The sequence below is a fragment of the Plecotus auritus genome, assembly GCF_963455305.1.
Source record: "Plecotus auritus genome assembly, chromosome: 6".
NCBI lineage: Eukaryota > Metazoa > Chordata > Mammalia > Chiroptera > Vespertilionidae > Plecotus > Plecotus auritus.
In genome coordinates, this window is record NC_137773.1 from 101,089,014 (window position 1) to 101,105,417 (window position 16,404).

Consider the following 16,404-nt stretch of genomic DNA (forward strand, 5'->3'; position numbering starts at 1 on the left):
CAGCAGAGCAAGTGAAGAAGCAGGAAAACCCAGAGCGTGGGTCCCAGAAGCCAGGAGGCAGAAGTGACCAACGGGGTCACATGCCAAGGGAGCAGTCAAAAAAGATGAGAAGTGAGAACTGGGCACTGACCCTTACCCAGAAATGGGTATCATGCCCATTTTAGGGTGAGGAAAGGAATCTTAGGCGGAAGTAACTTGCCCCAGGACACAGATTCATGAGCGACAGAACCAGGACTTGGAACAAGGGCTGTGGCTGCTTCTCCCACCACCCCCGGCCTCTGAGCACTCTGACCCAGGGCCTCAGCAACGCTCACTCCCGCTGGACTGCTCATGATCCAGACGTGTTCAGTTCAGGGAAACGGGATCAACAGAGAACCACCGGCCCAATTCAAAACTCTTTCTAAGGGCAGGTGTGAGGGGAACGCGGATCTGCTCAGCCCTCCGCCTTTCCTTCCTCCAGGCTGCTCACCCACCTAATTAGGAGCCAGGAGCCTGAGGGCATTTAGAGTTAGTGGCCTCTGGTTTAAGGCATTCCAGTCCAGGGATATTTATATTTGAATAGGAGAGCATTCTCACAAATGACTGGCCAAGGGATTGAATGGGGCGAGGGGCTCAGAGAGGTGCACACTGGACCCAAATTAAGGACCTCCGTTCCTCAACGCCCAGGCTCTCCTCTGTCTCCTCTGCCCGAGCCCCTGGCAATGCCTTCCTGCGCCCAGGCCCATCGCCCTGCTGCTCTAGCTGGGAAGGGCAGGATGACGGTCGCCTGTCTCCCTCTGGTGTCAGCTCCTCCAATCGCAGCCTCAGGAGATAGAAGGCAATCTAGGCCTTCCCAGGAGCAGGGCCTGGAGAGCTATGCCTAGGGCTGGCCTGGCCCTCCTCCCTCCCCTCCCGGCCCCTCTGGGCCTTGTCTTCCTCCGCAAGGGGCTAGTCTTTACCCACAGGCACCGGGCCTCCGAATTCCCGGTGCTGCAAAAAGAACTCAGGGGGTTAGAAGGCCCGATGGCTTACCCTGACTCTCCCTCCTGTCGGTGATGCAGGAGAAACCGGGGATCTCTGGTTTGTGCACAGCCCTGCACGCCGTGCACCCTGCACGCCCCTACCTCCTTCCCATCTTCCCCTTCCTAAATCATTCGCTACTGCCAGGCCCCATTATAAAGGGAGGTGTCGGGACGAGGGGACTCCACATCCCACTCCTTCCTGGCATTGGCTTAGGCCTGGCTTCTTCCCTGGGCCTGCAGCTGGGAAACGGATCAGGCCACGTGGGGTAAACACTTGGGTACGACGGGACTGGAAGGGGCGTAGGAAAGAGCAAGGCGCAGGAGCCAGAGGATCCGAGTTCTAGTCCCATCACCCCACTTCTCTGTGCACTGGAGCAAAACTGATGTCCACAAGGTTGTGAGAAGCTCAAATGAGGCTGAGCATCTGCCTTCTGCTGCTTTGGATCCTCCAGCGTGGATAGAGCATCTGCCTGGCTTATCCCTCAGGACTGACAGAAGGGAAGGGCTGTCCTCACAGGGAAAGGGGTTTGAAATTATAAAGCTTACACTCCTGTTGCCAAGAGACAGCCCCCTCCCCAGCACCCTGGGTAGTGGCCGCTCTCCTGCCCATCTCCCGAGCATGCAGAGGTCTGCCCTCAGGGAACTGATGTTCTAGCTGGAGAGACAGATGGACGGGAAAATGAAGGGTGGACACCTGGGCAGGAGTGGGTGGATCCTGTCTGCTCAAAGTCCTGCTAGAAACGTCCAGTGAGGAGGTGCAATTGCCAAAAGGAAGCTAAGACATGGGACAACGGGCCACTCACTGGCTTGGGCAATAATGGACAGCGTGCTGGAACTGGAGTCAGGAGGCCGGGGCTGTAGCCTCAACTCCCTGTAATCTGAAAGGCCACATACGGTAGGATTACACTACGATGCTCTGGAAAAGGCAGAAACCACGGAGGCAGTAAGTAGACCAGCAGTTGCAGGGTTTAGCAGAGAGGGGGTGGTGCGAAGGCAGAGCACAGAGGAGGGTCTCTCGGGCAGGAAACGACTCTGCATGATACTGTAGTGGTCTGTACGTGTCACCATGTCTGTCCAAACCCATGAAGGTCCGACACCAAGAGCGAGCCCTCTGCCAACGTGGACTGTGGCTGATGATGCCATGTCAGCGCAGGCTCATCGGTTGTTAACAAATGCGCCCTCTAGCGGGAGATGACAGTGGAGGGGGGCGTTGTTGGTGGCAAGGAGCAATGTCCGTATGTTCTGCTCAATTTTGTTGTGAACCTAAAACTGCTCTAAAAATATCTATGAAAAATAGATACATAATTTCCCTTGAACTACTGTTTCCTCATCTGTAAAACAGAGACGCCATACTTGCCCTGCCCACTCCACAAGTTGGGGTGCCCTGGTAAGAGAGAGAGATCCCCTCAAAGTCCAGATGATGTGACAACTGCTCCCCCACCCCCCCAACTACCACTACCTGCCCAGCAGCCACCCACCCTGTTCCCAGGCCCTTACCCTCCAAGAGGCCGTCCACCTGCAGGGGGCGCCTGGTAGCTGCTCGCCCGACAGCACCTCCCCTCTCTTCCCGCCCCCCCCCCGCCCCACCCCTACGCCTGCTCTCCTCCCCCACCCCCAAGTCTACAGCTTGAGCAAATAGTAAGGGACATTATTACTCAATGTACAATCCTCAAAGCCTTGTCTGAACTCTCGGGCCACCACCTTCCCTGTCCAGTGACAGCAGGCGGTGAGCCATTGCCGCCTTCAAAATTGGCGTGTGTCCATTTAAATGGCTCCAGTGAAGGCTGGGCAGCTATTTTTAACTCCCAGAAGCCTCTGCTCACACTCTCAACAGACGGCTGTGAACAGACCCCGCACATGCAAGGAGTCGTCGTCCCCCCACCCCCCCGCCGCCCGCCACAGACCTGCCAAGCGGCCTTTCCTTCAGCCGGGACACAGACCCACTGAACTCTGCGTTCGGGTCCCATTTGCCCCTCCGTGGAGCAGCCCACACGGTTTTTCAAAGAAACATTATTTGATCTGAAAAACATCTGGAACCCGCTTCCCAGCACTGGCCTGGGAGCTCTGGCTGACATGTGCTGCTCGGGGGAGCAGACATCCGGTCGCCCCCAGGAGCACCAGCGGCCTGGACCCCCGCTTCATTACAAAGGTCCTGGAGGCCGGGCGGCCGGGGCTGACCGGGTTCTGCACACCCTGGAGCGGGAGTGTAGCGACAGGAAGGGCGGTGGGGACAAAGGGCACTGGGAACGCAGATCAAGGCCCAGCAGCTGCTGCTGAAGCGCCGGGGAGGGAGCGATAGTCCATCACACAGGGCTTCTGAGTCCATTCTGTTCACAATGACCGCAGTTCACACTCTCAGCATTCCCAGGGGCCCGTGGGCAGGGCTGGGGTTTGGTTCTGTTTGTGTCCCTGGCTCCTGGCACAGTGTGGGCAGAGGGGCAGAGGGGGGCTCCTCCGGGATCTGCTCCGGTGGGCAGACGCACAAATGACCCCGAGTCCGGCCCGCTTCATCAGACTGGCAAGGAGCAGGGCCTGGTTCCTGCACTTCCCAGCCTGGGCAAGTGTGGCTCTGGGCAGCGCCCGCCTGCGGTGGTGGGGGTCATCCCCGCTCGGCCGGCGCCCGGCGCTGCTGGGAGGACTCTGAGAAATCCTGCAGGGAAGTCCCTTTGCAGCCTAAAGGTCACGCTGCCAAGGTGAGAAGGGCTGAGGAGCAGGGCTCCCCCTCACCTGGTCCTGGTGTGGCCACGGGCACCCCACAACAGATGGCTGAGCAGCTGGGCTGGGCGGGGCATGGCGGGGTGATCGCAGCAGACTTTGACCAGGGACAGAGGGTAAAATGACGTGTGAGCCTCATCTAGACACTGGGGTGCTGCCTCCCCAGGCCGGCTCCAGCTGTCACCCCTCCCTCTGTTACAACCTCACTGGCTCCTGCCCCGGGACCTCCGACTCACCAGGCCTCCTGGAGCCGCCTGCCCCCACGAGGATTGGAAAGCAAGTGAAACACAAATCCTCCTTCTGCACCTCCCACCCTTCAGACTACAAGCCAGTCTCCCATCATAAGGACAATAGTGGACCACGTTCCTGTGCAAAGCACTGGGTGACAGTCCAATCGAACTGATTCTTCCCTAACCAGTCACTGGGACACGGGTGGGCCCTCCCACCCTGAGTAGAGTCCTTACGCTGTCCTGACCTTACCCACTGTCCTGGAACTCCTGTCCCCATTGCTCGAGAGCAGTGCCACTTTCCAGCTCTGCACGTGGCCTGGGTCCTTCCTCCTGGAGGAACTTTTCTTACTTTTCCAGCAGTGCTCGAGAGCACTGTCCCCGAGCCTGGCCGTGCAGGAGCCTCCCGGGGTCTGTCTGACCGGACCCCTGCAGGTCGGCCCTTGCTGACCACTCCATGTCCTCACCTCTGCCAGCTCCGCACCTGGAAGAGTCCATCTGCACCTCTTGCTGCAGAGGCCCCGGGGTTAGGCCTCCAGCAACACAGACGCCAACAACGTGGGGTGGTGCAGGGACCTGCCTGCCCCCCGGGAGGAGACCTAGGGCCTCGCTGCCCCTCACTGGGAAGCCGAGGGACAGCGGGACAGAGCCCCAGTGGTCTTCGTTTCCTTCCCTGAATGCAATGCACATTCCCCACTTAAAGGCAATTTTTTTTTCACTTCAAAAGGATTCCAGCTGCTTAAATTCAAGGTGAAGAATAAGCCTCATTCTAGAAGCTTTCCGTTTTCATTGGCTCGAGAAGGGATGCATTTTAAGATGTTTGCCTCTTGCTGTTTGTCAAAGTGCCAGGGGAGAAAGCCTCCTCTTACTTCAACACCTTCCTCAGCCCTCAGTGGCTGTTGGCACAGGGACCGGCCCTATTTCCCTGCATTACGTTGCCTTCTCAGGAACCCACCTGACCTCCTCATTCTCCCTGCTTCCCATTTCCCACCCCTCAGCCACACCCACCTGGGTGTGGGAGAAACGAATGCTTGTCTGGGGTCCCCCAGGCTCAGCAGCTTTCCTTCAGATGACCCAGGACACCCACTGGGCTCACATGTCTCATAGCTCACACTCCACCTGCCATTCATTCATTCATTCATTCCTTCAGCCACTTGCTCACCCGGTCAGCCAACATGGGGTCTGTGATGCTGCTAGGGGCTGTGGGTGCTTCAAAGAAATACAACACACGGTCCTGTTATCAATTGGTTGAAGCTATGAATATACAACCGCAATACAAAACAGAAGGAAGCAAACTCTGAGTTTGGAGTGTAGAGGACATTAAAAAGGCTCAGAAAAAGAAGAGATTAGCTGGGAATGGGGGTGGGTCCCAGAGGGAGGGAGGGAGGCAGTCAGGAAAGGCTTCTTGGAGGAGGAAACATTTTGGTGGGGGCAGGGTATCCCAGAGTGCAGGGTCCAAATATGGGGAGTGCCTAAGCAAAGGTGTGGAGGCACAAGCCCCCTGTGCCCACTGCAAGCCTCTCTCCAGGGTCTCAGGTGTGTGTGTGTGTGTGTGTGTGTGTGTGTGTGTGTGTGTGTAGGGGGGGATGGGAGGGGCTCCCTGTAAAGTCCACTGACATTCGCTGCTTTGGTGGCATTGCTTTAATCAGCTTTTACAGAAGGCATGGTCCCCACACAGTCCTTTCCATCAGGCCCTGGGCCCAGAGGACATTCCTTTAGCCTCTTCTCGGTCACTGGGACTCAGGCTCTCCTCCCCCACTTTGGAGACGCCCTATTTCCCCTCCAACGTTCCTGGTCTGTCTCCACCTCCTGTCCACCACCTTCCTTAGAACCACTGCCCTTTCTGTCCCAGGAACGCATCCCCTCAGCAAGCCCCGCCCCCCCGCTGTGCCAGCACCCCAGTGTCTCCCCGAGAACCCCTGCCAGTGGTCCAGGGGCCACGCCTCTGGAGGTGGGCAGACCTGGTTTACACCTGGCTCTGCCACTTTCCAGCTCTGCATGTGGCCTGGGTCCTTCCTCCTGTAGGGACTTTTCTTACTTCTCCAACCCAGCACCTTTCCCCTGCTGGTAAGCAGCACCTTGCTTCTCCTCTGGGGGAGCATCCCTTCTGCTTTCAGCCCTCATAGGTTAAATGGGGCGCCCAGCTCACTGTTTGGTTCAGGGATGGCCATGCGATCCAAGTGGGACAAATCTTGGTACTTTTCATGGTTGGAAAGGGTCAATCTACTCCCACTAGGATTGGTGAGCTAGTAAAACACAAATCGGAAACTGCTGAGGGTGGTCTTTGTCATCACAGGAAAGTCTTTTACACACAAAACCAGCACAGAAAAAAAAAATAGAGAAAAGGGACAGATAGATAGAGCCCTAGTGATGTTGTTTGAGCACCTGGATACAGCAACGCCTGCAGTCATCCCTGGAGTCTTCAGTTTATGAACCAGTAATGCCTTCCTTTCTCTTTTTTTCTTTTCCTTCTTTCTTTTCTTTTTTTTTCCTCAAGCTAGTTTCAGTTGTTTCTTGTCACTTGCCACTAATAATCTCAATTAAAGAAAAACATAACTTGCAGACTTGATGAGAGCATTAGATGAAATGACACATGAACAGCACTCAGCATCAAGGGGGTTCCACCTGATGAATGGTGGCTTTGGGTAAGTCTAACTGAATCTGCTTTCTCGAAGGTCAAATTTCCACAATATGTAGTTCTGTAGTAGCACAAAACTACTTTTTCTTTCTTTCTTTCTTTCTTTCCACCACTTCGACCAGCCTCCCTCTGTGAAATCTCTGCCCTCCTTGGCTTTCTTCGCCACAGCTCTATGTCCTTCCTAAATGCCCAGGTGTTCTTCCTCGCCCACGTCAGGGATGAGATGCGATGGGAGACCCTAGGATCCGGAGCGGGTGATAACCTCTCTGTGTCAAGTGCCCAGACCCCAGGACAATCAGCATCAACGGAATCCAATAAAATGCAGACTTTCCGCCGAAACCGGTTTGGCTCAGTGGATAGAGCGTCGGCCTGCGGACTGAAGGGTCCCGGGTTCGATTCCGGTCAAGGGCATGTACCTGGGTTGCGGGCACGTCCCCAGTGGGGGGCATGCAGGAGGCAGCTGATCGATGTTTCTCTCTCATCGATGTTTCTAACTCTCTATCCCTCTCCCTTCCTCTCTGTAAAAAATCAATAAAATATATTTAAAAAAAAAAAATGCAGACTTTCCAAACTTGCTTCAAACTTGTCCCTCCCAAGGACACTAGGTACTCAGAAAAGTCTCCACTGCCATCTAGTGGACATCTGCAGCAATAACATGAGTAAGCAACTGAGAATCCCTGTTGGGGCAGTTAGTTAATGGGCTGTAAAATCATCTGGTCCAACCTCCTCACTCCTTCAGTGACAAATTCGCAAATGAGTGAATTAGTGGTGAGTTGAGAGTCCTTTCCCACGGGCGACATTGCACTCTTCTGCTCCCGCCCTACTTCTTCACCCTCCATCCTGTCCCATGAGTTAGATCGCAGTGACCACTTCCCCTGCCTCTCCCACCTGCCCATGGCGTGACCCAGGCCAAGGGTCTCCGGGGGGAGGGGTGACACATGTGCCTGAGTGTGCCTGCATGTACAGAGGACTGGGAGGGTAGAGGGGAGGACATCTGGAAGGTCTCTTTGTTACTCCCTTGCTCCGTCTCCCAGAGGAAAGGATTCTTGTCACCTTTGTAAACACAATAGCCTATCAGCACTTCGTGTTCCCAGCCTCAGAAACTGTGAGACATGTCACAATCTATTTGGCCCCTGATAGTGAAAAACAGTTCAAGAAAGAAAGAAAAATCTATCCCTCTACCTCTAACTGACCCCACCCTGAACGGACTCTCGCGCCCTGCTTGGCTGACAGAGGGGCAGGCTGTGCTGACAGGTGAAGAGCCCGCTGTGGCCGCTCCCTGCCACATGCCCAGGAGACCCAAAGGCTGGCCTCGGTGCCCCTGTGGTCCCGTCCTGATCATGGCCCTCTGTCTCCACCCATTCATGGCCTGGCCCCTGGACACATCAGTCCTTGTCCCTGGGTGGACACTGGCACCTCCCACTAAAACGAAGCACATAGTGAAGGTCACCTTTCACCCCGGATGCTTTGGGGGCTTGGCCTGGCCCAGGAGTCAAGGAAGAAGTAAACGGTACCCAGAACCCGGGAGCAGCTCCCCCCAGGACATGGCCTGGACACCGGGAGCAGCAGCCACATCCTACTTCCCAGTCCCATGGCCCTTCCCCAAACCAGGGGAACCTTCCAGAACAATGTGGTGCTAATCATTTCCCAGTAAAAGACATAGTCACTTCCAATTCCTAAAGTGCTCCAGTCTTCTATTTTAGGCAACTTGGGGTGAACTTCTGAGCGTGTTTCCTGTTGTGATAACTGAGTCAAGGCACACTGACCCCGCTGTTCAGCCTACACGGGACATGCTGCCTTTACACACCAGCTCCTCCTCATTCGGAGGGTCGTTCTGAAAGCCCAGGCCACTTGCACCTTGAGAAAGAACTCCCCACATCCTCTCTCTCCTCCTTTTCTCTGCAGACTCTAAAGCATGCACCAGCTGGTCCCCACGACCGAGGGGCCAGGCTGGGGGCTCGGGGACTGCAGAAGCAGGGAAAGGCCTGGGCAGATGGCCCCTGAGCCCCGACAAAGCTCTCCCAATCTGCAACCCATCCAACCTTCTCCAAGGCTAACAGCCATCTGTTACCACCAGACCCAACCCAGATGGCTCTGCACACAGCTTCTAGTCACTCAGAGGAGCAGGCTCATCCTCCAGGCCAGGCCTGCTCACTCACCTCCGAGGCCTTCGGGAACTTGACTATTGGCTGGGGCCAGAGGGTGATCTTCTGCCTGTAGCTGTTGCAGCTAGGAACAACCATGCAGCCGATGTTCCCCACCTCTGGGTAGAAAACTTCAAGGCCCCTGCAAAGAGAGAGAGAAATGATTGGCCCATGTCAGGGCTTTAGGGAGTCTGGGGTATATAAGGCTTCTGTCTAACACTATTGGGAACTGTATAATCAAGTGGGATTGAATCCTAGACCTGCCACTATCTGTGTGGCTGTGTGGCCTAAGAGGTACCTGACCTCTTGGTGCCTCAGTTTATTTACCTGTAAGATGGGGACACTAACAGAATCTATGTACAGGTTGGCTCGAGGAGTAAAGTAAGGGATCAATGCAAGCAGTCAGAAAGTGTTAGCTATCATCAGTGTTTTCTTCTCAAAAAGAACATATATCCTAGGCAAACTAATCAGGGGCCAGGTGTGGTCAGTATCTGTAAAGTACAATTATAAGAATCGTATTTAAACATTGCTTTTCAGGAATGTTTTTATTACATAAAGAAATATTTAGCAAATTAACACAGCCTTCTTCATGGCACAATCTGTTTTCTTCCCTTACAATTAAGATCCTCTCAGTGTTTGGAATCCCACCACTTAAACAATCCACTTCTTTGGGTTAGATATTGCCCATACCTTGGCCTACTATTCATTGCACTATCAAAATGCAAATATCTCTCAGGGGGTAAAATATCTCATCACTAAGACTGTGCTATGTTCTTATTTATCTACCTTCTCCCTGAAAAGGGTCTGAACAGCATGAGTGCTCTGAGAATCCGGCTCAGCCGGATGGCTGATCCCACAATGCCACCAGGGGGAGCCTTAAGGGCTTACTTGTGTTTAAAAGTCAGGGATGTAAGCCAGGCTTTCAAACTGATTATTTACAAAAACCTTTGTGCCTTGTTTTCACTTGCTTCTTCCTCCTCATCCTTCTGTCACTTTTTATCACAAAAACTCAGGGTCTCCCTAGGGTTTGTCAACTGATGGTCATTGGTGCCAATTCAACACTAACAGGAATCCCCAATATGGATTATGGTGGAGGAGGAGACTTCATTCAGTGCAAACAGCTCAACTGTGACACAGCATGGCTGTGGAACAGCTCAACAGTGTTACATCTCAATTATGAAACAGCGTGGCTGTGAGGCACCCCTGGGTGTGAGGTGGCATGGCCCCTTTCCAGCTAGACAGCTCTGCTCCACTCGGGTATCTTACACTCCAGCCAGGGATAAACAAGGTCTTCAGTGGGAAGAGAAAGTGTGCTCACTGAGCTAGAGGGGAGCTGACTTCCATGGAGAGAGGTCCCCACCCCTAGCCCCTGATTAATTTGTTCTCATGCAAAAGAGGATTCCAAATCCTCACCATCTGATTGGTCCAAAAAGCATTGTCCTGATTGGTCAGAATGGAGCTGCTCTGATTAGTTGGTAAAGATGCTAATGAGGATATAGCTGTGTAGCTCTAATTGGACAGGAAAAATCTCAATCTTATTGGTTGAAATACGAGTCAGGGAACTCCTATATAAGGCTGACTCAGATGGCAGGAACACAGTGCAGGTGGGCAGTTCAGTGGAGGCTTCTCCCTGAAGTGCGGCTTGCAGCTCCTGTTTAGCAACAGCCGCTAGGCTCTGTTTGTAGATTTTAGCCCAGTTAGCCACCAGGAGCCCCTTTCAACAGGTGCATTAACTCTCAGGTCAACAGTTCACTTGGTTAAGATGATACATTGAGAGAGAAGGTGTGTGTCCTCAGCCTTTCCAAATAGCCCAGCATGGCTGAGCAGCTCCACAGCCCGCTGTGGGTCACCCAGCACTGCCCATGGTTTCCTGCTGGGTGTGACGCCTGAAGAGGACCAGATGAAAATGGAATTTGGGTAGTAGAGCTGGAGGGGGAGCTCCTGAAGTTTGAACTTGGGGGAAAGGCAAGGACAATGTCCTGGTGAGAAGCCCCACATTCCTCCTCCTGAGCCCACCCTTCCAGAGGCTTCTGAGACCCTATCTTAGGCAAAGGGAGCTGGCGCCTGCAACACTCGCCAGATGCAAGATTTTTCCTCAGGCCAGCACCCCAATGCCAGGACTCAGGTCAACTGAGGCAGGACAGTTCACCACTTAGCTGCACCACCGGCTTGCTGAGCAAACTTGTAACTCTTCACAAATCTACAGCCATTGCTTTTGGATGGCGTGGTTTTAATAGCTTTTGAAGAACTTTCAGAGGACAGGTTTTCATTTATCTTCACAGCAGCCTGTCAAGGATCATTTGGTTTGTTTCTACCACACCTCCTGCCCCTGCAGCTCGTGAGAACTGAGGCTGAGAGAGATTCATCACGCGGCACTGAACTGGGAAAGGCCAAGAGTCAGGGAGGAGGGGAAACTGAGGACCAGACGAGCCTTCCCCAGGGAACCAACAGGTCTCTTGTTTTTATCCGCGTAGAGTTGCTGCAAGTGCTAAAATAGTGACACAAAATCAGCAGGTTGATATTTGGTTAGTGGGCCTAGAGCCTCTGAGAGTGCCCTGGCAGGGTATGTATGTGCCAGGGGACCAGGGTCAGTGTCCCAGCCCCATCACACCCATAGGCACTGACAGCCGGGTGTGAAGCCCTCCTGTCGCTCCACAGCAGGGCAAGCCGAGGGTCTTGCGGAGCAGCTTTACTAAAGGCTTGGATCAGGACAGAGGCAAACTTGGTAACTAACCATTCAAATGATTAAACCAGCCTACAAGAAGATCTGGACAAACCTGAGATGAACTGAATCAGAAATTAAATCTAGTGAAAACACCCTTGCATTCAAGTTAAAAAACCTTGAGGGGCTATCTTCCTGCAGTGTGAGTGCCCGTTCCACTCATGGTGTTCCTTACATGGGACACATTCCAATCTCCACCCCGAGATGTGGGGCATCTCCTGATCTCCTGAGGAGACTAGGATGCATCCAAGAAAGTTGGGGGAGAGGAGCAGGGACTCTGGTCCCGACTTGGCCATTATCTGGCATTGCAATAGAGATGGGGTGGGGGTTGGGAAAGGAAGTGTCATTTGTTGGACCACCCCAATAGATCAGACGCATTACATAATATTATTCCATTTCACACAGCAATATCTTAAAGCAGCTACTGTCATTGTTCTCATCTCCCAGATGAATAAACTGAAGCTAAGAAACCAGCCCAGAGTCTCATAATTAGTGGACTGAGGGGGAAAAAAGGGACATGGGTGTAGCAGACAGTGTCCAAGATGCCCCCAATGATCCCCGTCTCCTTGTGTTATCCCCTCCCCTTGAATTGGGGGCCTGTTTCAGTGACTTGCTTCTAGTAGAGAATAAAACAGAAGTGATAGGATGTCACTCCCAAAATTTTAAGGAGATGATGGCTTCTGCCTCGAGGTCCTCTTTTTCATGCTCTCCCTCTCAAATCCTTGCTCTGGGGAAGCCAGCTGCTATGTGTAAACAGCCCATGGCGAGGCCACCTGGCAAGGTGACCAAGACTGTCACAGCCACATGGGCGAGCTCAGAAGCAGAGTCTCCCACCAGTCCACCCTTCAGATGAGACTGCGGCCCTAGCTGACAGCTGCACTGCAACCTCCTGAGAGACCTTGAGCCAGAGATGCTCAGCTGAGCCAGAACTGGAGGAAAGGTGAGACAGCCAGTGTGTGCAGCTGCCTCGGTTCCGGGTCATTGGTTGTGCAGCAATATAGAGCGACTGCAGCAGGCTTGTCTGCACTTTCCCATACCACACTGCTTCCCCAGGGAGTCACTCAGCTTCCCCAGGCTTCTGTTTGGCCCTTTGGCATTGTAAGAATTGGATTAGAGAAAAACAGCTTTCCCCAAAATTCCAGCTGCTCGAAAGCAAGGGTGGAGATGAGGCTGCATTCACAGAGGCATGAAGGGTCTCTGTGGGCACCCCCGCCCCCCTACTGCATGGTTCTCAGGGGTAGGTGAGCTATTATTCTAGAAGAGCTTTTCTCTAACTGTTTCTCACTGCCTGTCCCTGTACATAAAATTCCTCCTTCACAGATCAATACCTCTAGGTATTGCGTTCTAACTTCAAGAATTTCCTATTAGACTAAATACCCACAAGAGGAGTGGCTTTGGGTTGCGCGGGGAGGAGGGTGTCTCTCATAGGTTGGAAGCCTGAGCTGAGCGGGTTTCTTGGGGAGGGGCCCCAGCACAGGACCTACTGATCCCTGCTCCAGGGTCCGAGGTGTCCAGATGTGCTCACATTCTGTGATGATCTTTTACAAACAAAAGCCTCCAGCAGGAACAAAGACAAAGCCTCCGTTTTGCAACAACGGTTTACAGCCTGAAGATATTGCCTAGCACACAACTTTAGTGTTGGAAGTCTGTGTTTCTCAAACTGGGGTCTGCTGGTTTGTTCTGGGGAGTCTTAAGAAGGGCTCCTGCTATGGTCTGAATGTTTGTATCCCCCACCCCCGCCCCAAATTCATATGTTGAAATCCTAGCCCCTGGTGTGATGATATTGGCAGGCAGTGCCTCTGAGAGGTGCTTAGGTCATGAGGTTGGAGCCCTCGTGAATGGGATTAGTGCCCTTACAAAGGAGATCCCATAGAGATCTCTCTTTCCTTCTGCTGTGTGAGGACACAGCAAGAAGACAGGTGTCTATGAACCAGGAAGCAGGTCCTCACCCAGACATCAACTTTGCTACAGCTTGATCTTAGACTTCCCAGAACTCTGAGAAATAAATTTCTGTTGTTTATAAGCCCCCTAGTCTCTTTGTTTGTTTGTTATAACAGCCCCAATGGACTAAGACAGCTTTCCCCCCCTTTACTGGAGATGCTCCAGGCCCTGGGTGGGGTCAGCAGCCCAAAGCTGGTGGGGAAAGAGCATGAGTGCAGAGTCAGGTGAGGGGTTTTATCCCCATCCTGACACCTGTCAGCTGTGTTGGCACCATGGGCAGGCGATTTAATCTCTGGAGATTCCTCATCTGTGAAATGAGGATGATAATATTTGGAAGATTCATGATAGCAATCAAATTAGTTAAGGCGTCTAAGGCCCCAGCAAAACTCCTGACATGTAATAGCGGCCAGGCATGTAACAGGGGCCACCAGCTTCCATCCCGATGCAACAGGGAACAGCCTCGGGCAACTGGGGATCCCAGAGTGTGGGCGACACGGGGGTGGGGGGGGTGCACAGAGGCACTCCACCACGGGGCTGTTACTGCAGCCTGGCCCTGCCTTGCCTGGCCCAGCGGACCTGCCAGCTGGTGGGGCTGTGACCTCTGCCTCCCAGAGGAAGAAGCCTGCCCAGAAGGTTCGGCTGGGCAGAGCACCAGGAGGGCGGGTTCCCTCCCACAGGAACCTTCACTCAGAACTGTTCACTAGAGTTTTAAAATGTACTCATAGGAGCAGAATTTGTTGGGTTTTGGTGTTTGTTTGTTTTTGTGTCGGGGGGGGGGGGCTTCAACTACCTCTTTAAGGGGAAGGATGTACTTCTCTTTCTAAAAGAAATGTCTGTGAGAATTCAAATTACACAAGAAGACAGAGTAAGACCGCCTCCCTCCCTCTCTCTTCTGTTGGTTCAGTGGGAAGACAAACTGGCCACGGGGTGGCGGCCACGTGGCCCGGGCAGCCCTCAGGATGAACCCTGACAAGGAAGACTGGCTCTTCCAACCAACGGTCTGTGAGGAGGGAGCTGAAATTCCACGCAGCCGTAAGCGGAGGGAAGCTGTGCCCTTGGAGGAAAAACCCAGCCTCGGACGCCCAGCCTCCCCCTGGACAGCAACCAGTGGCCACACCCCGGGAAGGCCAGCCTGTCCCAACACCCCTGGGGCCTGTTACTAAAAAGCAAACAACCAGCTCTCAAGCTGCCACTCTTCTTTAAAATGCCACTGTGTAGGGGGAGGGAGCCTTTGGGACTGTAGGGCAGGATGGGCTCTCAGGGTCCCAGCAAGGCAGGCCAGGCCAGCCCCTCAGAGCCCCAGGAGGAGCCCACCATATCCACATACCGCCCTGGTCCCCGAAAGCTGCCCTCTGGAAGCAGGGGCCCTGCCCTCTTTCCTCAGGGCCCTCCCACGTCACGGGGTCTCATTCTCTGCCTGTCTGCAAAGGCTGCCTTAGGAGGAGGAGCTCCTTGTTCTGGAAACACCTTCCCGAGACCCCTGCCCAGCTGCTCTGGGCTCCCGCCAGCCTTACTTGCAGAAGTCAGCATCCGTGACATTCACAGCCTCGGGTGCACACAGCTCCTCCTTCTGGGATCCAGTGGCCACCATCGCCAGGCCCACAAACAGGGCTGCCGTGGCCAGCCTCATTGTCCAGCTCACAGGCACCTGGAACAGAAGGCGCCTTTAGTGCTGCCAGCCCTCTGCAGGCGGAACCCTTGCCACACACACACACACACACACACACACACACACACACACACACCCTTTCACCACCGGCCCTGCCCCAGGGGCCCACCTGGAGGAACAGAGACCCCTAGTGAGCAGCGGGAGAGGAGCGGGTGGCACAAGTGCTTTAGGAGGACCGAGGCCTACTCCAGGCTGGACTCAGTTTGCAGTCCTGGCTGAGGCCCCGCCCCTGTCAGAACAAGGCTCTGCTGTCACTGGAGCCCTGGCTGCCAGGGCCCAGAGCAGGCTGCAAAGCAGAGGTGCTCAGCAAGCCTCTCAGCTCAGCTCCTCATCCTGCCCTCACCACTTGCCTGTGCGTGGTCGGTTGGCCAAGGGCCAGCCTGCTCCTTTGGCTTTTATGCAAACACTGGAAGCTGGTGACGCCAGGCTTCGGGCTGGGGGAGGTTCTGGGGAGCTTGCAGTAGCCTGGCCTTCGTTGTTTTTCTAGGAGCAGGGGTCTGGCTGGGCCAGGCTCCTTGGACAGCTCTGCTCTTCTGCCCACAGTTCCTCCACCACCTATTTGACAGCCCCAGGCTGTCTGGTGGTGGATGTGCTTGGACACAGCCATCTTGTGTAGGAGGGGCTGCTGCACATGGGATAGGGCCGACCCAGCCCGAGGCCAGCTTTGAGGGGCCAGCTGAGGACAGAAGGGCTCATCCGACTTCACCTTGCACCAGTGCTGAGCTCAGCACTCTCCCAAAATAACAGTCTCCAGGGAAGAAAGCCAGTAGAGCTATAAGAAGCGGCAGCCTGCACCAGCACTGTGCCGGGAGGCAGGGGGGCCTGCACCAGCACTGTGCTGGGAGGCAGGGGGCCTGCACCAGCACTGTGCTGGGAGGCAGGGGGCCTGCACCAGCACTGTGCCGGGAGGAAGAGCCTGCACCAGCACTGTGCCGGGAGGCAGGCGGGCCTGCACCAGCACTGTGCCGGGAGGAAGGGGGGCCTTCACCAGCACTGTGCTGGGAGGCAGGGGGCCTGCACCAGCACTGTGCCGGGAGGAAGGGGGGCCTTCACCAGCACTGTGCTGGGAGGCAGGGGGCCTGCACCAGCACTGTGCTGGGAGGAAGGGGGGCCTTCACCAGCACTGTGCTGGGAGGCAGGGGGCCTGCACCAGCACTGTGCCGGGAGGAAGGGGGGCCTTCACCAGCACTGTGCTGGGAGGCAGGGGGCCTGCACCAGCACTGTGCCGGGAGGAAGGGGGGCCTTCACCAGCACTGTGCCGGGAGGCAGGGGGCCTGCACCAGCACTGTGCTGGGAGGCAGGGGGCCTGCACCAGCACTGTGCCAGGAGGAAGAGCCTGCACCAGCA

The 16,404-nt window shown here is 54.7% G+C and overlaps 1 protein-coding gene across 5 annotated transcripts in view; it reads right to left on the reverse strand.

The window, feature by feature from the left end:
* Positions 1–15,671, reverse strand: part of PEBP4 (phosphatidylethanolamine binding protein 4) — a 203,648-nt gene extending 187,977 nt beyond the window's left edge. Inside the window, exons 1-3 of one of the 5 annotated variants that reach the window (XM_080672345.1) lie at positions 15,408–15,671; positions 14,903–15,036; positions 8,741–8,867 (exon numbers count right to left, since the gene is read on the reverse strand). In XM_080672345.1, coding sequence (XP_080528471.1) covers positions 8,741–8,867; positions 14,903–15,018 — 243 coding nt within the window. In that variant the 5' untranslated portion in view covers positions 15,019–15,036; positions 15,408–15,671. The other 4 variants (XM_080672344.1, XM_080672348.1, XM_080672347.1 and 1 more) reach the window with 4 other exon arrangements.
* Between the last annotated feature and the right edge of the window lie 733 nt (positions 15,672–16,404).